Source organism: Tachysurus vachellii, chromosome 26, assembly GCF_030014155.1.
Source record: "Tachysurus vachellii isolate PV-2020 chromosome 26, HZAU_Pvac_v1, whole genome shotgun sequence".
NCBI lineage: Eukaryota > Metazoa > Chordata > Actinopteri > Siluriformes > Bagridae > Tachysurus > Tachysurus vachellii.
Genome location: NC_083485.1, coordinates 13,383,295 through 13,404,951, shown reverse-complemented (window position 1 = coordinate 13,404,951; position 21,657 = coordinate 13,383,295). Strand labels below are relative to the sequence as shown.

General features: G+C 38.2%; 2 protein-coding genes across 2 annotated transcripts; both read left to right on the top strand.

The window, feature by feature from the left end:
* Positions 1 to 749: 749 nt before the first annotated feature.
* gng10 (guanine nucleotide binding protein (G protein), gamma 10) lies at positions 750 to 5,651 on the top strand. The gene is made up of 3 exons (XM_060862972.1): positions 750 to 943; positions 3,237 to 3,369; positions 4,977 to 5,651. The coding sequence occupies exons 1-2, from the start codon at positions 863 to 865 to the stop codon at positions 3,360 to 3,362; spliced, it is 207 nt and encodes a 68-aa protein (XP_060718955.1). The 5' UTR covers positions 750 to 862; the 3' UTR covers positions 3,363 to 3,369; positions 4,977 to 5,651.
* Positions 5,652 to 7,668: 2,017 nt separating this feature from the next.
* Positions 7,669 to 16,559, top strand: rcl1 (RNA terminal phosphate cyclase-like 1). Its single transcript, XM_060862793.1, has 9 exons — positions 7,669 to 7,857; positions 8,956 to 9,027; positions 9,376 to 9,551; positions 9,640 to 9,714; positions 10,007 to 10,131; positions 10,417 to 10,542; positions 11,007 to 11,163; positions 14,272 to 14,375; positions 16,071 to 16,559. Exons 1-9 carry the CDS (start codon positions 7,734 to 7,736, stop codon positions 16,222 to 16,224), a joined length of 1,113 nt encoding a protein of 370 aa, XP_060718776.1. The 5' UTR covers positions 7,669 to 7,733; the 3' UTR covers positions 16,225 to 16,559.
* Positions 16,560 to 21,657: the final 5,098 nt, after the last annotated feature.

Genomic DNA, 21,657 nt, shown 5'->3' with positions numbered 1-21,657 from the left:
TGTGTGTGTGTGAGAGAGTGAGTGTGTGTGAATGTGAGAGAGACAGACAGACAGTGTGTATGTGAGAGTGAGTGTGAATGTGTGAGAGAGAGACAGACAGAGAGTGAGTGTGTGTGACTGTGAGAGAGAGAGACAGACAGAGAGTGAGTGTGTGTATGAGTGTGAATGTGTGAGAGAGAGACAGACAGAGAGTGAGTGTGTATGTGAGAGAGAGAGACAGAGTGTGTGTGTGTGTGTGTGTGTGAATGTGAGAGACAGACAGAGAGTGTGTGTGTATGTGAGAGAGAGAGAGACAGTGTGTGTGAGAGACCGACAGACAGAGTGTGTGTATGTGAGAGAGAGAGACAGACAGAGAGTGAGTGTGTGTATGTGAGTGTGAATGTGTGAGAGAGAGACAGACAGAGAGTGAGTGTGTATGTGAGAGAGAGAGAGACAGAGTGTGTGTGTGTGTGTGAATGTGAGAGACAGACAGAGAGTGTGTGTGTATGTGAGAGAGAGAGAGACAGTGTGTGTGAGAGACCGACAGACAGAGTGTGTGTATGTGAGAGTGAGAGACAGACAGAGAGTGAGTGTGTGTGTACAGTATGTGAATGTGTGAGAGAGAGAGAGACAGAGTGAGTGTGTGTGTATGTGAGAGAGAGAGAGAGAATTTAGACCACACCTCTTGACTCTGATTGGCTTAGTGGCGTGACGTCATTGGGCGGTGTCGCAGTTCACCACGAGTTCTCATTAGACCACAGACGTGATTTTTACCGCCTGCTGCTGGCGGCACCGCGTTAAACACAACACATCCGTGTGTCTGTACAAGTCTCGGAGACGTTACGAGCGGAGTTGTGACTTTCAGACAGTTTCTCTCTGGACCATGTCTTCTACCGTGACCCTGACGGACATGAGGCGGAATGTGGAGCAGCTGAGACTGCAAGCCGGTGTGCAGAGAATAAAGGTGGGAATAAAAACTAGTGTAAGTGCTGTAACTATAGAGTACAGTTACTTACAGCTTCACTTCTGTACTGGTTACTCCATATAGATAAGGACAGACTCCTAAACTCCAGAGATTCAGGTGCAATTTGTTTTAAAAGGGAAACTAATTTAATTTCCAATGAGGTTCATTCAAAACTTCTACATAGAGATCATATTTTAATGCTGAAAACAAACGTTCTAATAACAAGACAACATTATATACATTGTGGGATCTGGTGACCTAGTGGTTAAGATGCTGGATTACGGATCAGAAGGTCATGGGTTCGAATCCCACGTCCACCATGGTGCCACTGTTGGGCCCCTGAGAGAGGCCCTTAACCCTCAAATGCTCAGCTGTATGAATTGAAAGAAAAATGTAAGTCGCTCTGGATGTAAGTGTGTCGTGTAAATGTACAAGATTTAAGAAACTACTGTGGTGCTTTAACCAAATTTGTTTAGTAACAACCTTTTTTTTTTTCGAAAACGCTGGAACGTGAAAAAAAACATTAAATTATGATAAAATGAGCTTTTTTTCTAATAAATATAAACGTAAGGTTGCACATGTATAGGCCTACGATGGTCCAAGATCCCCATTGTTGTCGTTTGTCCATAGGCAAGTCTTCACCTGGATCACAATAATTAATGTGGTGCCAATCTTTTATAAAATAAAAAAAGATATTAATAATAATAATAAAATGAATTAATTGTCTTTGTTATGCATTTCTTGAAGGGTGCCAAAACTTATGTAAAAAAGAATTCTAGTGTAATTCTAGCAAGCACAATGCGTACGTTAGTATTCACCTTTACCAAATTTGTATATCAGGTTACTCATTGTTACTTTAGAGCTGTAAAAGTCTTTCCTCCTCAGCTTCCCCTTTGCATGAATACAAACTTGAGCAAAAATATGAACCTTAATATAAACCGGTGTTATATAACGCAAGGCATCTTCTATTGAACCGTTGTTGTGTCAGTCAGCTGTAGGGTCTGGTCTTTATCAGCAATCAGGTCTGTGCTAAACTCAGAGATTACGATGAAGCTCTCGGCTGCACTGTTATAAACTGTTGTAGAAAGGACATTATTTACATTTACATTATTTACTGTAGCGTGTCACCCAAATGAGGATGAGGTTCAATTCTGAGTCTGGTTCCTCTCAAGGTTTCTTCCTCATATCCTCTCAGGGAGTTTTTCCTTGCTGCCGTCGCCTCCGGCTTGCTCGATAGGGATAGGGATAGATACAGTAGTATCATAAACTAAGTTAATTTTATAATTTAATTTAATTTTAATTGTGGGGGGCACGGTGGCTTAGTGGTTAGCACGTTCGCCTCACACCTCCAGGGTTGGGGGTACGATTCCCTCCACCGCCTTGAGTGTGTGGAGTTTGCATGTTCTCCCCGTGCCTCGGGGGTTTCCTCCGGGTACTCCGGTTTCCTCCCCCGGTCCAAAGACATGCATGGTAGGTTGATTGGCATCTCTGGAAAAATTGTCCGTAGTGTGTGATTGCGTGAGTGAATGAGAGTGTGTGTGTGTGCCCTGTGATGGGTTGGCACTCCGTCCAGGGTGTATCCTGCCTTGATGCCCGATGACGCCTGAGATAGGCACAGGCTCCCCGTGACCTGAGGTAGTTCGGATAAGCGGTAGAAGATGAAAGAATGAATTTTAATTGTATATATTCATTTATTTATTTTTATCCTTGTTTTTTCGTTTTCTTCTTATAATTATATATTTATTTCTTTTTCTCTCTCTTCTGTTTCTATATTTCTGTAAAGCTGCTTTGAGACAATGGGAAATTGTTAAAAGCGCTATACAAATAAATTGAATTGAAGTGAAGACATACTGTACTGTATATCCTGGCCACTCGGTCTATAGCTAAATGAAGCCACTGGGAATAAAAAAATTATCCCTTTTCTATGATATTTGTGTTCCTCCATAAGAAACATCCACATACAGGCAAACTGGTGTAGATCCGCATCCCGAATCCCGTTTTGACTCGTCACGTGTGTCGATTTGAGTATGTAAAGTATTATTACTGTTCTGACCTGCGATATCTGGATGTGAAACAGTATCCATTTGCATACAGTAGACTGTTTGTCGTGAACAGAATTCAGTCACGTACACACAAACACGGCATTGTGTAGAGAAATTAAAGGGAAATGGTGCTTGTTTTCAAATATTACACAACAGTTTAAACACACTGGTGTTAAATTACATCTTTTCTGGTTTTTGGAATGCAGTTCTAACTCTGTGTGTGCGTGTGTGTGTGTGTGTGTGTGCCGTAGGTGTCTCAGGCCGCAGCCGAGCTACAACAATACTGCCTTCAAAATGCCCCAAAAGATGCCCTCCTGGTCGGCGTGCCAACAGGCAGCAACCCTTTCCGAGAACCGCGCTCATGTTCTATCTTTTAAGCAGAAGGTGTGCAGATTCTCTGAAAGCACAACAAAATGAACACATTCTCACAAGCACACACTTGTAGATGTAAATACAAACAATTGTGTGTTTGTTCTCTAAAATGTAAAACTTTACTTCAAGTGGACGTTATGTAAGTGTTATGTTTGTAAGAGCGTCATGACACCCCTAATGTAAACGTAGCAGCGAATACTCACTGTCCGTGTCTGTAATTCTAGGCCCCCTTCATGTAACAAACCTATTAGTTGAAGTATCAAATAATTTGCTTCATATATTATACTGATTTCTGTAAGAAAACGATCAGCATTTTGCATTTATTAATATCGTTTCTCTCCAAAACAAACATGAACAGTGTTCTAGTCAAGATCGTGTTATCGCTCACGCTTGCTTTCTCCCCGTTTAATTTCTCACGGGGTGCGAAATGACGACGTCGATGCGTCAAATACCTTTTGCTGATCGTCACCAAACTCTATTGGGAAAAACAATCAAGTAAAGAGAGAGAGATTCCTTAAGGAGGAAGTAAGCTGTTGGATACAATAATGGTTATGATCGAATATCTAAACTATTCTGCGTTGCTAGAAAATTCAGAGCAGTTTACAAAATCCAGCTCCTGAACTTTACCAAGAGGAGACACCTGCGTTTGGTGAAAAATATGTACTACATGGCAGAGCTGCCGAACCGTGCTGACGAGGGATTGTTGTGCAGATGGTGGTCTGGTATCAGTGTTTTTTTAGTCCATACGTTGGTTGCATTTGCCATGTGTGTTTTTTTTTCTGTATGGAGGATTTGATCCAACGTCTTCTAGAAGCCAACATTAGACACTCGTCTGGCTTCACCGTGTATTAATTGTGAAGTTTTGAAATAATAGAACTGCCAAAGAAATCTATTCATTTTTTTTTTTGTGTTTGTCGGTCGCGAGTTACGTTCGGATAAAACTACACGGTTCTCCAGCGAGGTTTCAGTTTAAAGTAGAAGTCATTGTGTGCATTAGATTTTCCTAAAGTGTGACATTAGTTCTGGAGTTGATGACGTCTCTGAGATCCATCCCCTTCTCACTGCACCTCTAACTATATCAGACAACACACACAGACAAACCCAGACACACGCGGGATATTTTTATCCCAGAATGTTGCACACGTATCCGGTCAGCACTCTGCATTGTAGCTGCGTGATTTCCGTGGACTTCATCAACAGGAAAATGGAGTCATGGTGAAGGAGATATGAGGGGAGGGGAGGGGAAGGGGGGAAGCATGCAGGAGTGGCATCTATGAACATTGGCTCATTGGGAAACTGCATGTTATATGCTCTTGTTCTCTCTATCAAGCTTATAGGATACTCAGGGGTGGAGAAAGAAAAAAGCCATATGTGGGTTTGCAGAAACCTGAGGCTGGTTTTAGATTCAGGAAGTGGTCAGACTTCTGCTCTTGTCCAGTGGAACTGTAAGAAAAGCCTGTAGTTTTGCGGTTCTATTTGGTGACTTATTTAGAACAGCGCTGGAGTAAAGTGTTTCTCTGCCTCTCCCAGTGCTGAACGCTGGTCTGAACGCTCAAAATAAAACACTACGGAAAATGACGTCCGTCTTTCTTTCTTTTCTTTCTTTCTTTCTTTAACAGAGATCGTGTTGGAGGATTCCTGGATATATCACGGTGAAACGACGCAGCACAAACATTGTCTGTTTATTAATGGATTATTGCATCACACGATTAGAGCATGTTGGGAAATATTTTACAGTAACACAACACGAATAATCCTGCACTCATACTTAAATACGATCTAAAAACGAAGAGCTAACCGTAACGACAACGTGAGAGTTGGTACACAGCAGTTATTTCATTTACAGTCTACGTGCTCAGGGTTCCTCAGGAAGGCTGAACGGTTCAAAACGATGCACGTTTAATTCATATCCTTTCCTATAGAGTGTGTTTGATTTGATTTAGTTTTTATGCACACGTGTAATGTAAAGTTATGTTGTGTGTGACATCTAAAACCTCCCAGGACTGTCATGGAACTTTCCTGAATTGTGCCAAATGCAAATGTTAGTTCACATAAATTTTTTTTTTGTTTTATAATAATAACAATTGTTATTTTGGACTTTTGTGGTTCTGTTAAATTGTTTTTTATTATTATTATTATTATTATTTAATTAAGAATTCATTTCTGAACGTTCCTAGAGAGAGAGCAGAATGCCACCTTGGTGCCTTATAAGACCAATGTTCTTCGATCGAGAGCTATTCAAGATTTGTCATGTATGATTTGCGTATAAATACACTAAAGGAATCTAATACGAATCAGCTGTACGTCTGATATTTATTTGTTTGTTTTTTTCAGTGAATTGTTTCTCTAATTCTGACTTATGTTTGCTATGTACCGACATGTAAACTTACACACACTGCTAAATTTATGATAGGATGCTCCAGCACACACACACACACACACACACTCCCCTGGGATGACTCCACCCTGTCCTCACTGTAAACACACGCCTATGTTTGCTGCCTTTGATCTCGTCCTTTAATTTTTTATTTTATTTACTCTGCCCTTTGATTAGATTTCTACACCGGACACAAAGACACACAACAACCGTAAGATGACTCTGATACTGAAAAGTAGATGACGTGTGTGTGTGTGTGTTTGTGTGTGTGTGTGTGTCAGAAATAAAAATAAATCCACAGTCATGACCAAACCCACTGTATATGTAAATCCTCAGTAAGCACTTTATCTTGGTCAGAGTTGAGGTGGATCCAGAGTCTATGCTGATTACTGGATCTGAGATGTGATAATATCCTAGTTGACACATCCGTTAATGACAGAACAGCAAAAACTATTGTTTTTAGAAAAAAATAAACAAAACATGGCCTTATCTCTGATTTGCTTTTGCTAAAAAAAAAGTGCCTCACAAATTGACCAACATAAATCTTAGAATTCTGAAATCCAGCCTTCTGAACCCACTTAACAACATTGTTTAGTCAGGAAAGTTCACTCGTCGTCCCTCGACAACAAGAGCTGACTTGTGGGAGAAGATGGAGGAAGTGATAACTGTCTCCATTGTGTCTTTTTCCGAGTCTATGTAACTAGATGCCTGATCTTGTGATGATAAAGTTCTTAGGCAACTTCCTTCATGGGAATCTGTCAGTCGGCATTGTATGCCTGCAGCTTATACAAAATTCAACCCAATAGCAGGTGATTGGTTGAACAAAAGGGTATAGAATTTCTCCTGTGACCACCTTAGTATCACTGCTATAACTTTTATATGTAAGTCCAGTTATAGTGAAATATCGAACGATGGCATTGTTACTGTTACTAGAGTTACTGTTACCAACCCAAAGCGCTGGTTATTTTCCAATTACGGCATACGGCGGTGTTTTATTCCTCTTATACTACAATCATTTGCTAATAATTATGCTTTTTCGATCTTAAACAAAGACACACGATACATTTTACTCAGTAACTTAATATTTCTGCACAAAAGATGCAATAAAAGTGCCACCATGATCTATAACATTGTGGATCTGACCATATTTATAGCAGAATAGTAAAAATATGAAAGCACTTAAATACAATTGGTGCTATTGGAGTCCCTGAGCAGGTGGGTACAGTGTTGATAAAGAATATAAAAGTTTCTGCTGAATGCTGTAAATGTACCTTATTGTGTCTAACATGAATGTTACTGCACCAATGTTTAGCTTTAATTAGCTCCTGGTAAATGCATTTTACTTTTGCTTCCTCTTTGGTTGTTTATTTTTGTATATTTCTGTTTCATAAGATTTGGTTTGATTTGGAAAAAAAAAGAATAAAGCGCCACCTTGTGTTAACAATTGGAAGTACTGCACACGTTTATTAATTCATCCCTTTTGTCCTTCGCGCCGCTCCGTAGGAATGAACTGTTTTCCCCACCCGTATTCTGTTTGCTCCCCGCCTTGTATACTGTTGTGGAATAGTTAGGTTAGGTTAGGTCAACTTTATTATCCCCGAGGGGAAATTTGTTTCACAGCCAGTAGAATCCATAGTTTCAATCTTTATTGAAGTATAAAACTATATATAATATGAGATTTAATTTTTTTTCTGTAGAACGGACGACAAATATGGATGCAATTAATATCACCTAAACTTTTATGTCCATATTTTTTTTAATAATTCAATATAATTTTTATATTACATAAAAGTACGGTGATATTTTTTTAATAAAAACAAAGCCCATTAATGAATAAATAAAAAAAACTGTTTCACAGTTGCTATGGATACATGATGATCGTGGGTGTTAATTATCAGCCAATCCGAGCAGGATGGGGGCGTGGTTTGTTGGAATACGGGTGGAGGAAAAAGCTCTCGTGAGACACACGTGTGTTTGGTGCGCGTGAAGCGATAGCAACATGGCTAGTCTCAGCTACGAAGGCTGTAATTTCCTCAGGCAGAGACTCGTGCTGTCCACGCTGAGTGGGAAAAGGGTGAAAGTACGAAATATCCGATCCAGAGACGACAACCCCGGGCTTCGAGGTGAGTTTATCACACGAACGGAGAGCTGTTTGTGCTGTGACGTCGTAGGAAATGTGTGTTAGCTTAGCATGTAGCATTGCGTAAACATCAGTATCAAAGTTGTGTCGGTGTTGTTGACTGACCTCAAATAACGTGACGGATCTTACAACTAAACCGCAGTTACGACTTGTTTTAAAAACATTTTCTCCACGTTATTGATGATTGTTTCACTATAAACTGTTGTTTTTATCTCTATGCAAATTCTCAGTTTTAATAAAAAAAACTCCCACGTGACAAGAAATAAAATAAAATGCATCAACATCCCAAATGAGACAGAAACGTCTCCTAAAACGTGTAAAGAAAGCTGACCATAGCAGTTGTTGTTGTTGTACGTGCCGTCAACACTCAAACGTCGTTTTGCTTTCAAAAGGTTTTATATTTTTTCCTATTAATATTTTAAACTACACTTTTTCACGTGTGGGTTCGATCTTTGACTCACGTCACGTACGTTTGTTTGTCTGTGACGTCATTACTGTGACGCAGTCGCGTGCAAATACTGGATTGATGCAATGTGAGTGTAAAAATGTGAGTGCAAAAATAATAAAAAATGTGAATGCAAAAATGATAAAAAGAAAAAATGAATGCAAAAATTTTTTTTTAAAAAAATGAGTGTGAAAATGATTAAAAAATGTGAGTGTAAATATAAAATATACATATAGTATAGAAAGTATAATTATGAGCACTCTCTCGGTTTAGGATTGTTTAATAATTGTGATTTACATATTCATGAATAAATCGTGTCCAATCGCCTCCATTATAACTGTCATTTGTATTTCTTGCAAATTTACAAAACCAGTCTGGAGATACGGTACAACTTTGTTCAAATGTGGTCATGATGCATTTATTTTCGTTTGTTTTTGTAGATAAAGCCATGTATATTTAAATTTGGCTCTCACCAACAACCCAAAAACAACAGCGGCGCAAACTTTTGCACTCGACTATAATCAGGATATCATCCTAATATCAGCTATGATTGAGCAGTCGCAGTGCTTTAGAATGATATCCAAGGGTGCAGAATATTACGATTTATTGCTTTATTAACGTTTTTTATCTTCTCAGATTTTGAAGCGAGCTTCATCAGGCTGCTGGACAAAGTGACCAACGGCACCAGGATCGAAATCAACCAAACAGGTAGGTCTGAACATCACCATCGTCGTCACCAGACCTTCTTGCATGGACACACAATCGCTCTGTTCCTGTGTGTTTTTGTGTGTGGCTGAGAAAAGTAGAACCTGATGTGGACTTTTGCTGCTGTAGCCCATCCTTCTTTAGGTTTGATGCGTTTTTCTTGCCAGCACATTGTAAATAGTGGTTAGTTGAGTTAACAAAGTCTTCCATTTCGGAGTTGATAAGTTGTAAATCTCTTGACCTTGTAAATCCCTTGTGCCACCGCTGCCACATGATTGGCTGACGAATGACCATACTTATTCCCTGCTTATTGAAAAAAATTTTTCTTCTATACTTGTGTCCTCCATACAGGAACGGTGTTGTTTTACCAGCCTGGCCTGCTGTATGGTGGCTCTGTGGAGCATGAGTGTAACGTTCAGCGCTCCATAGGTTACTACCTTGAGGCGCTCATCATGCTGGCACCGTTCATGAAGAGTCCACTCAAAGCCGTATTAAAGGGGGTGACGAACGACCCGGCGGACCCTTCGGTGAGTAACCGCTCCCACGACTACGCTTAAAAGACGATTAGGTTTCTGTGTTGTATTTAAAATGTCTGAGGTTTTGTTTGTTTTGCAGGTGGACTTGCTAAAAGCCACCGCTATTCCTCTGATGAAGACGTTTGGTATCGATGGTGAAGGTCTGGAAATAAAGGTACTGCTAAAGTCGATTCTATTCGGTATATCTGATTGTCAGTGTCGAGTGTTTTAAGTAGAATACGGTATTTATATCCTCCAAACCTAAAGCTGTCGCTAAATGTCTTTTATGTCGTATTATAATCTAAGCCAGAGGAATAATGTGCTGTACAGTGTATATCTCTCCCTGATTAGAGAGATGCATAACTTTATGGATCTGTCTATTCATGTACCCTGTCTGAACTAAATCTGTTTTGTGTTTAAAATTGTATTCTCCTGTTGTTTGTTTTTATTTGTTTTATTTTTTTCAGGTGGTCAGGAGAGGCATGGCGCCTGGGGGAGGAGGTGAAGTGCATTTTTCCTGTCCTGTACGGCGAACCATCAAACCCGTGCAGCTCATGGATCCGGGCAAAATCAAGAGGATCAGAGGAACAGCGTATCCTTCACAATCACTTTGTGCAGATGTGCACAGCCGGATTAGATGTGAAGTGTGTTGCACAATATGAAGCGAATGCTGGATTCCGGTTCTGTTGGTGCAAATTCCGACTCTGCTTTGCTTTAGGGCTGAATGCTAAAATAGAATTTGTAAATGGTTGATAATGTGTGGTGTTATGCGTTAAAAGTTATTTGCATTTTTAGATCTGTGTTTTTATATATTTGTTTTTTAAGGACATTTTTTACGAGTTTATTTTTATTTGAATCCTTAACCCTTACATGCCAGATACTCAGTGCGAGTGTCGCCTCAGATGGCCAACAGGATCGTAGACTCGGCCCGTAGCATCTTAAACAAATTTATTCCAGACATTTACATTTACACAGACCACATGAAAGGAGCCAGTTCGGGGAAGTAAGCACTAAGCACTTGTGTGTGTTGTGTTTTTTGTATTTTTATTTTATTTTTTTCCCTCTGACACTAGATGGCGCTGATGATGATAATGATTTACTGACAGTAACATGCTAGGGTTGCATTGCCTTACTGATTCTTCAATTCTTACATAAAAACATTACAATAAACAATACAAGATAATCACATTACTGTTTTTTTTAAGGAAGAAAAGCGGAATATAAACCTAGATATTTATTATTTTTTTAACCATTTATTTATTTATTACCTTCACCACCTACAAGGATTCATGTAAAAATCTCCTTTAACTCGTTATTAAGCAAGAGAATATTTATGTAAGATCAATACTCAGATTAAATGAGCTCCTGTTCATTGTATGTGCTCACTAAACAGGGTATACAATCATATTGTATATAAAAAATATATTGGCAGTGCACGAACACTTTTTTGTATTATTTAACATCCAGGTCTCCGGGGTTCGGCTTGACGTTGGTGGCAGAGACGATAAACGGGACGTTTCTGAGCGCAGAGATGGCATCGACCCCACAGGGACAGGGAGATCCGGTTCTTCCTGAAGAACTGGGGAAGAACTGTGCAAAACTTCTGCTGGAGGAGGTGTACAGGGTGGGTTGTGCAGCTGACTCTGCGTCTGTCTAAGCTACAGGTGTCGAATATGATCGGTATGAACTCGTAGGAAAGTAATTCTGCCATACAAGCACATAGCACAGACACGAACACAGAGATTAGAGCAAGAAACCTGCGTTCACAAGCTTCTGCTTTTTCATATTATTCCATACAGACACAGGAATGAATGTGTGTCTCAGACTCAGGGCCATGTGAGTCGGGTTAGTGACTCGAGTCTGGTGGTACTTTTTTATTTTATTTATTTATTTATTTTCAGGTCGTTGAATTCAAACAGATTCTCATTGGTCGAACTCGGAGACACAAGGTTACACGGCGACGGTTAATATTTATATCGATGGGAACTCTGACACGCTCCAGTCTGTGTGTGTTTGCTTAGTGGTTAATCAGTGGCCTACGGTCAGTCCTTGTAGTAAACAGCTTTTGGACACACACACACTTATAAGAACATGTGCTCGGTATGACTTTTGGGTGTGTATTTTGTGGAGTGATCATTTTTTTGTGAGCATTTCAAAGCAATTGGCTGTCTTTTTTAAAAAAAAAAAAATGTATGCCGTGTAGTTTGAACGTAAGGACAGAGGTTTTCTTTTACATTTAATTAAAGCTCAAATCCAGAGGGGAAAAAACTCAGGAATAAAATGGCCGGTGTTTTTCAGACGCTAGAGCTTATAAACTGCGGTATTTCCTGATAGCTTCCTAATGGCTTCCTTTATAAACATCTGATTCGTGTTCCCAACCCTACATTTAAAACCACTTCATACATGTTAAGTTATAGTCGCTATCATAGAAAATTCAGACCAATCGGATTTGAGAGTTCAGCATCGCCGTCGTAAACACGTTATCTTTATATATTTTCCCGTCGGTTTTCCGGTGATTTTCCCACTCTTTGCTTTTACGACTATCTCCAAGCAGCTTTTAGATAATAATTGTTTTGTTTGTAAATATTGGCACCTCGTACCATTTGCTGCTCATTCACTTATTCCAGCCTTTTTTTTTTCCGTTTTTGAGAACGTGCCAAGTTATTTCGCCACTTTCTAAATGACGCAGGTTGATGTTTGTCTTATCCGTGTTTGTGAACATGCTTAAAGTGTTGCTTTTCCTTTTTTTCTTTTTTTTTCTTTCTCCCCTCCTCCAGATCCAGTCCGTTTGTGTTTAACTGCACTTATCTGCATCCTGTTTGTCTTTCCATTCTTACCGTTCAGGTCGTTTTCAGATATCTGGTTCTGGCACGTTGCTGTTACAGAATTTTATTATTGGTATAATTCTTTCAGACGCTGCCATGCCACGATGCAGACTACACAGAGGAGCTCATTGTAAAAGGCGACTAATTGAATTTAAGTGTCGAAGAATCTGGTAAATTCTCACCGTCACACAGAGAGCGAATCACGGTTAGAGTCTATGTAACAGAGGTTAAGTGTGTACTTAAAGAGCATCATGTTCTACTCAACGGATTTTGTGTGCAACTGTAGAGAGGAGGGATCTTGTGTCTCGGGATCTTTGGGACTTTTCCGCCAGCTTGTTTAGACGTGCTGTGCTCTGGTGTGCCTCATCAGCATAACGCTGTGGTGTTCTCAGATATCGAGCCCCAGTCGATGGATAATGTAATGCAGCTGAGGAGTTGTCAGGTTCATCAGCGTTAGAGAGGAGCGCTGGAGGTGTGTGTAGTTTTTTTACTCTTTGATTACTGTAAGTATTTAGTGGAGCGAGGTAACGTAACATCATTCGCCGAGGTAAGTTTTTCAAATTTATCAAGCCTGGATATGATGGAATGTGTTCTGTAATTTGTTTACACGTATAACATCATATCCTATAAAAGCTTCTGAGGTTGTGTGAATAAACGTATAACTTGAACCTCAGTATTTCGGTATAAAGTTTACGCTGTCAAGTTTAAGTCTGTCGTTTATAGTCGCAAATTTATTAAGAAACGAGATCTAGAACTCATCCGTAAATGAAAACGAATAAAGAATAGCCGTTCAGGTGGAACAAAAGTAATGGCCCCTTTTTATAAGGAAGAGAAAGTTAGTGTATGTTTCTTGTACCTGAAGCGCTGCAGTGGCCAAGCTGTGTTACTGGAAGGTTTAGCGCATCTTATGTTAACTGATTAAACTGCTTAATGAACAAAATCATGCTCATGTCGGATAGAAATACAGAGCACTGAAGTAACAGTTAAAATACTTCAACCCAGACAGACAAAACATCCGTTCCAGTACAGTATCTTTGCGGTAAAAAGTTTATTTGATCGTTTGAAGCCTTGGGTTTTTAATATATATTTTGTGATTATTAAGGTGTTTAGTTATAAGGGTAAAAATATACTTTGTTTTATTTATTTATTTATTTATTTATTTCCCCTGAGGCAGTCACTTTTCAGAATTCTGTTAGCGAGGAATAAACTCATGTGAACAACGCAGCCTCAGTTCCATGATATAATTACGTGATTGAATCAGCGACGTGCGGATGTCCGTGCAGAAACACCAAGCCGGACACGTGAGCAGTCACAGCTGGATGAGTCGCTGTGGCCCAACACTAGACTTGAATGTTTGTAGTAATGGGCAAAATGCTGTTGCTAAGGAATCCAACATTACTTCTCCTATTAGAGTAAAGAGTATCATGACTCGTATAATACTCTGTAAAATATATAGGTTTGCTTGTTAACAGTCGAGGCCACGGGTTCTCTCTATTCTACATACACTCTCTGGGGTTAAAGTACTGACAAGACCTCGGTAGCTAAAATGTTTATTTTGATGTATTTATACAATTTGCTACAAAACCATGCATGTGTTTTACCTTTGTGAGTGCAGTTGGAAAGGGATTAGTACATGGAAGGGGGAAAATTATTAGAATTTATATTCTGCACTGGAGCCAAATGTATTTGTCCCTTTTGTGATAATTTTTTTTTAATCTAAAAAATTCTTTCCTGTCAGGAGAAGTATGTGTTCTATTTATACATAGAAAATCTGTCATGTTATAGCTTATGGCTAGATTTAAAGACAAATTACTTATATATATTGTATTGTATATTTATATATTTATATATTTTATTGTATATTTATTTTCTATAGCATATCTTCTGTATCTTGTCATCATTTCCAGGGTGGCTGTGTGGATTCGAATAACCAGAGCTTGGCTCTCTTGTACATGACGCTTGGCCAGCAAGATGTGTCCAAAGTTCTTCTAGGTCCCCTTTCTCCATATACGTGAGTCTTGCTTTCTCTTTGTTTCTCTCCCTATATGCTGACACCAACGGCTCGCTCCGTGCATTAACATCACCTTACCGAGACTTTGGTTTCCCACCGACCTTCACCCATTTGCCTGTACAGAAATTTCAGCTGACAAAATTGTCGATAGTTATAGATGTGGAATTAAAGTGCAGCAGTATAGACAGAAATCAATTCAAACATTTGTTGATTTAGACTGGTTTCAGAAAAGCAAGACCGAGTAATAAGTATATACTTTGAAGACATTTGAGTAGTTAACTAAACTAGAACTTAACTAAAATAGACTGGATCCACTGGTGTTCCATCTTTTCCATATTACTTTATCCAGGCCTCTCTCTCACTTACATAGACTGTGCAGATTTTAATCTTGCACAATAGAACATTATGGTTTGATTATTATTTAGGTTTAACAGGAACTCGTATCAGTCCAATCAGGGGTTTTCGTGGACGTCGGATCGACCTCGACCTCCAGCAGACAGTGAACTGTCCATTTTCAGTTATCATGGTACCGGTGCTGTGTCCTAATCAAGTACAGTACTATGATAACTGAAGATTGGCGGTGCCAACACAAATGCTTCCTGTGTCAGCGAAAGTGAGGTCCTCACAGATACCTTCAAGCTGGTCTGGCGTCTTCTGAGTTTTTTTTTTTATTTGCGTAGATCGCATAAAGCGCCTCCAAGGTCGTCAACATCATGTCGTCGCTAGCTGACTAGCCTAGTGTTCGCTGCGAAGGCTTTGTACCGCCGCAGTGCATTCTGGGACTGTTTTGTGGTATTCTGTTTTGGATGGTGATTTAGAAACTCTTATTTTTTTAAGGAGCTATAACTGTGTTGCCCTGTGACCTTCTAACAGAAAATATTTCAATAGAAACTAGCGTATTTCAGGGTACGTGTACGTCCCAAAAGGTTACTAAAGTTCCCTATTCTGTAACCTGGGGTACTTTTTGTTCTTGTTGTTTTTCTTTTTTCGTTTTTTAATGACACCCTTCACCCTCTGCAATAGACCCCGCCCCCTTCAATTTAATCAAACTCTCAATTAATAAGAAAATTCTATGTAAAAATTACACACACACACAAGGAGAGCTAGTTAACTTGCATGTACCAGGAATTCAGTAGAGTTGCTCAGCAGAGAAGCGTCGTTTGCTGATATCCATCATTATAACACATTCATTTATCATTTAATATCACAACAGTTAAAAGCCGTTGTGTGTGAAATAATATAGGCGTGTTTTAAGTTTTCACTGAACTTCTGACTGATTTCAGATGCCATTTTACGAAGGTCGGTTTATGTACTGTTTTCCTCATAGTGCTGTAGTTAAAGCCTCCATCGATGAGCTCAGGATCAGGACTAGCCGAGATCGATTCAAGACCGAGGCTCAAGGGTGACGAGATAACAAGTCAAGATCAAGCCCTCAGATCTTTTCTTCCTTTATTTCAACTACATCACAGTTCAAGTTAGGCTGATGATTTCTAGAGGAATTTGTTCATTCTTGTTAAACACTGAGTATTAACATTATTCAAACTTTAGTCCTAGTGAGATCTAGGCTAAAGACAGATACACGTCCAAGTACGAACGCCAGTAAGACTGAGACGTGTCTAAATGAAGGTTAAAGCATTTACAGTTTCTGTTAGACATGACCGTTCATGTAAACGTAGCTACTGTGGTCTCTTGCAGGATAGAGTTTCTTCGGCACATCCGGGACTTTCTTCAGATCATGTTCAAGATCGAGCAGCAGAAAGAAGACGAAGAAGAGCAGAAAGGAGGAGAGAAAGTGCTGATGACCTGCGTAGGTGCCGGTTACACCAACATCAGCAAGACGCTCAAATAGAGACTCCTCTTTCACCGGCACCACAGCCATGTCTCAAACTGCGTACTTTACACGTGTTTAGTTCAAGAACACCGGGTTAATACAATAAGGTCTAGTGTACACCAGGTACAATGTGAGGTAGCACATTTAATGCAGAATGTTCTTGTTTGTTTTATTTGAGAACTTGCTGTTCTACAAGAGTACATAGTGTACAAAGGTTATGTTGTATAATATGTTACTTGAGACATGGACCCGAAGGTTTTATACATGTTTTGGTTGTTGTTTTTTTTTTTTATGAAAAATGTACAGTTAATGATGATACCTTTACCAAGAAAATATGAAAAAAATCAAACGTGTCCATTTTGTCCGTGTGTTCGAATTTTCTCAGTTCAAATCTCTGAACATTTACAACACTTAAACTTGGATTACTCTCAGGGGGAAACTGCTGATAGCTTATATCATATATTTAACATTTGTCCAACATTCTTATCCTGAGAAACTTTTTATCTCATTTTTATACATCTGAGAAGTGGAAGCTTGGTAGCTTGATCCTGGGAGATGAACTTGGGTGTATGTATAATGGCAGATCTCATTTCCCTCAAGAAAGGCTATTGGGCTTTTGGCTATACTTTTGATCAAGGGAAGCAAATGCGGAAAAAGCTTGTGGGTTTTCACACATTAGAAAACTAACAAAGGAAACTAAGACGGATCCCGTTAGTCTGATGCACGTATGACAATTCTACTACCTTGCTTGTGAGATTAGAGAGCAGGAAAGAGTTTTGAAAAGGTAACCTGCTGCTATCATCACCCTAAAACCCTTCTCATGTAATTACTTACATGTCTTGCTTAGAAATTAGTTTTAGATAAGACGACATACAGGTATCTGGAATACAGACTTATCTAAAACTCACCTTTTGGTCACCTGTATTCGATGCAGCAGGTGTGTTTTCAGTCACTAAATTGACTCACACTTAAGAGCTAAAATCACATAGCAGTGTTAGCAGCTTTTAGCAAAACACCAAGCCCAATGAAATTAAAACAACACTTAAAAGAAAATGGAGACACACTGACTGTGTTTTCACAATAGTTCTGGTAAGGAATCGCTTTGTAGCAATTTGACTCTGTGTCGGTTCAGTTCAATTTGATCTCATGTACAGAGATTCCTAATTAACAAACCAGAGGCAATTGTTGCAGGGAAAATCTCTCTGAATAGTTTGATTTCTCTTTTTAGATGTTCTCTATCTAGGTTTTTTTCTATTCACATCACAGTATTAAGGATAAACAATAATCAACCTAATAAATCCCAGATAAAGGAAATAAATTACAAAGAGGAACAATAAGATTTTGTGTACTTAACAACAACAACAACAAATCAACAGTATGGTATAAGATAGTTATTGCAGTGATTAGTTTATTATTTTGTTTTTGTTTTGTAATATGTATTATTGTACAGTACCAGCAGGGGGAGACATTTGAACAGGTGAAATAGAACTAAAGTAAAATTGTGTAATATTGAGTATCTCAGTAAGATGTTTTAATATTACTAAGTTTCTAATTACTAAGTGTTACTGTTTCTCTCGTTCTGACTGCCACACATAAATATAAACAAATGAACCTCATGAACATGTCAGTACTTCTCTGCTTGGATTCAATTACACAGTGACATCAACAGTTTGTACTGGTCCTTTAAACACAAAAGGAAAAGTGTTTTGCATTAGATATTTTACCTGAGAAAAAGGTGGCTAGCTTAGATTTTCACATACTGGTCAAGACATTCGCTGGTCAAGGTATGTTTTAAATCTCTGCTCTGATTTTTTTTTAAGCTATTTCTTAATTAGTATGAGTTTATCATGTCATCTGGCATGTGGTATAATCTAGTCATACAATTAAGTTACTACAATCTGTTTATTTATTTGTTTATTTGACAGGGTGGATGCTCATTGATAAACAGAAAAGTAAATGAGCCGGAGTTAGTCTAATATTCTCATTTTTTTATCCCTTTACCTAGCCAATTCTTACAGAACACTAAACTTAAGGTTACAATTAAATTGCAATTAAAAAAAACAAACAAATCATAAAGGTAGAACATAAGAAATGTGCCCAATAAAAGTGAAGAAGAATCCATGTTGTACTGAGAATATGTGCTTGGCAAATTGACAAATATCTGCAGTATTCATTTTAAGAATGTAATGAAAATCCGTTGATTAGTCATATGTGATAAAGTAGTAAATTGGTAAATTGCAGTTACCAGTCTTAATATAAATGCTTTATTCTGCAGCTCAGAGGAACCACATTTTTTTATCGAATTCTTCAACAAGACATCAATGATGCAGAGTCTCTTCATACTCCTTTTTCTCACAGGTGAGAGAGAAAACAATAGATCATTGGTTTCATCCAGTCATCTGAGTAATCAAGCCCTGATTTACTACGATCCTGAATACAGAGCCAATTTTAGTTCTAGTTGGATTAATTCTAAGCACAGTTACTGAATGTACTGTAAAGAACAGCTGTGTTCCGGTTCAGCTGAGTCTCGCCTCAAATGTTTTGCAAATGTAGCTGGTTGTATTTGCAGGTAAAAGGAAAGATTTTAGAAAAGATCATGTTATTTTGCGCATGTGGAACTGTAGGACATAGGACACCTGTAGCAATCAATAATTTTTATATTAAAAGACTACCATATAAATCACACTTAAATTTTAAATTAAATTTTTAAATTTCACATCTTAAAATTTTCGTCCACAGGAATTTTCCCTCTGATACTGTCTCTCCCTCGTAAGTACTATCTGATTAGGGAGAAAAAAACATGGAGCGAAGCACAGGCATATTGTCAAGCCAACAACACCGACTTGGCTACAATCAAAAGTAATGATGAGATGCTTCAACTTCAGAGTGTTGGTCAGAGTCAAAAATTTACTTCCAGTGCCTGGATTGGACTGTATAACGACATTGAAAGTTGGCGCTGGTCATTTGAAAATGCACCACTGGGATCTTTGAAATATTGGGATTCTAATCAGCCTGATAACCATAATGGAAAGGAAGAATGTGCCTTAACAAATAAGGGGAAGTGGGATGATAAGCCATGCACAGAACCACATGAATTTCTATGCTATTTTGGTGAGGAACAACACATTATTCACTATGTTGGCCTTAAAAAAATCCATGGTGCTAAAATTACTGTATTACTAATTGTCAGTTTTAAAAATTTAAGAGGGATTATTTAAAGGGCCTTTAATCTAGCTCAGTGCTTTTAAAAAAACTCTTTGTCTCCCATTGTATTTCAATTTTGACAGACACGTTAATTGGCCATAAGTACATTCATGTTTCGCAAAAGAAGACGTGGTATGATGCCCAAAGTCACTGCAGACAACAGTACACAGACTTGGCCAGTGCGAGAGATTCCTTAGAATATTCTATTATATCGACTATTGCCAGTGGAGATTTATGGTTTGGCCTGTTCCGAGACTCCTGGAAATGGTTAGACAAGGCTAATGTGTTCAGCATTCCGTGGAAACAAGGACAACCCGATAATAACCAAGATAATGAAAACTGTGGTTATTTACTCCAAAATCAGGTAGAGGATGGAGTCTGTTCAACAAAAATGTCCTTCTTCTGTTATTCAGGTGTGGTAAACAATATTCAGCCTCCTGTTTAGTTTAATTTTAATTGTTTTTAGAATGTAATTAATGTGTGTATGTGTAAATGCGTATAAATTCAGAAACCACAGGACAAAAGCAAACAATCAGAGTGAAGATCCGATCTGAGCAGGATGTAAATGATTCTGAGGTAAATGCAGCCATCTTGGAGAAGGTGGGTCTCAGTTTCCTTAAATCTTCACTTAATAAATCTTACACAAGGAATATTTTTTGTACTCAAGTTACACAGGAGATTAATACATTTTATTATTTATTAATAATTCAGTAATAAAAAGTAAATAATCATTTTCTGTTCTTCAGATCAAGGGCAAGCTGAAGGAGAACGGGTTGGAAGAGAATGTCACAGTGACGTGGAGAAAACAAAAGGACGGAAAGGTGTTTAAAAAGAAGGAAACCAGAAATGGGCACAAACTTGTTAGCTGTGTTGCAAATTGAAGGACTAAGAGAATGATTGGCAACTGATTGAAAATATTTAGTTATGTGATGCAGTTTTCTGCACACACATTTATTAGTTAGTTCACTATGTAGACTTTATGTAGAATTGTCTTTAATACATTTATTGCTAAGCTGATAAGATTAATGTTTGAAGTAGAGCTGCGTTATAGATCTAACTCAGAGTTAATGAATCTTAGCATCTCTGTGTCTATTTGAATAATGACTAGAAGATAAAGTAGAAGTGTTTCTTGGAGTAACTGTTATTCAACAAAGAGATATGTGAGTGTGTCTTTGTGTTTTCTCTAATGTTAGCTTATAAAAGATAGTAATGTTTGATCAAAACTTTAGCTTTCATATTTATTAGTCAAATCTACAAGATAAATAAACTGTGCTTAAGTGAAATATTCAGTTGTGTCTTTTTTTCTTACTCAATAAATATCTTATTAAGACAGTTACCTAGATCATATCGTACTGTAGTTAATTTAGATTTGATGACTAAAATGTTTTTCTGTTAAAAATCCTGCCATAATGAACAATCAAGTGCCACTAGAGCCATGTGTGAATTTGTTTCCTGCTTAAAACGAGTGCGCTATTTTTGGAATTGTCTATTTTCCCAGACTTCTCAAAATTCTTAGTGGAAAATATAGCCCTATTTATTGAATAGTTCATTATATTTTAACCCATAGTCACAATATTTTGAACTATGGGTAAGATTAGCCTAGCGATAAGATAATCATTTTAGATGATGTGTTTTTGAGCTCAGAACCCCAAATAAAACTGTATGAAGGTTCATATCTTCAGTCTTTTTCAGTTTTATTCATGTAAAAAAAAAAGCATTCTGAAAAAAGCATTTAAATAGGGTGCCCTGTTTGAAAGGGACCAATAGCGCGCTTAGGAATCAGATCAGCTGATGGGCAGGGTTATAAAATTGACATCAGCTGATAGCCGAGCTTGACTATGTGGCCTGCCTGAACTGACGCTGAACGATATATAAAACAGATTTTAAACTGGTCAGCATCAGAGTATATCTGGAGATTATCTCAGTATAACTGGGCACAGTGCAGACATACACTATATTGACCAAAGTTTTGGGACACCCCTTCAAATCATTGAATTCAGGTGATCCCATTACTATCATGCCCATAGGTGTATAAAATCAAGCAGCTAGGCATGCAGACTGCTTCTACAAACATTTGTGAAACATTTATGCACTCAATTTGCAAATATTGCTACTACTATGCACATAAGACTATATTCTACATTCGCACATACACTCTAAAAAATGATGTGTTGGATTTACTTAAAATATGTATGCACCATTTTTGCATCACACTTTTTAAGTAAACCCAACTTGGAAAAAAATTAC

Coding starts and splice junctions, on each gene's coding strand:
- gng10 (XM_060862972.1), top strand. CDS start 863: ATGTCTTCTACCGTGACCCTGACGGACATGAGGCGGAATGTGGAGCAG. Junction 944..3,236: donor CCGGTGTGCAGAGAATAAAG/GTGGGAATAAAA, acceptor TGTGTGCCGTAG/GTGTCTCAGGCCGCAGCCGA.
- rcl1 (XM_060862793.1), top strand. CDS start 7,734: ATGGCTAGTCTCAGCTACGAAGGCTGTAATTTCCTCAGGCAGAGACTC. Junction 7,858..8,955: donor CGACAACCCCGGGCTTCGAG/GTGAGTTTATCA, acceptor TTATCTTCTCAG/ATTTTGAAGCGAGCTTCATC. Junction 11,164..14,271: donor TGCTGGAGGAGGTGTACAGG/GTGGGTTGTGCA, acceptor CATCATTTCCAG/GGTGGCTGTGTGGATTCGAA.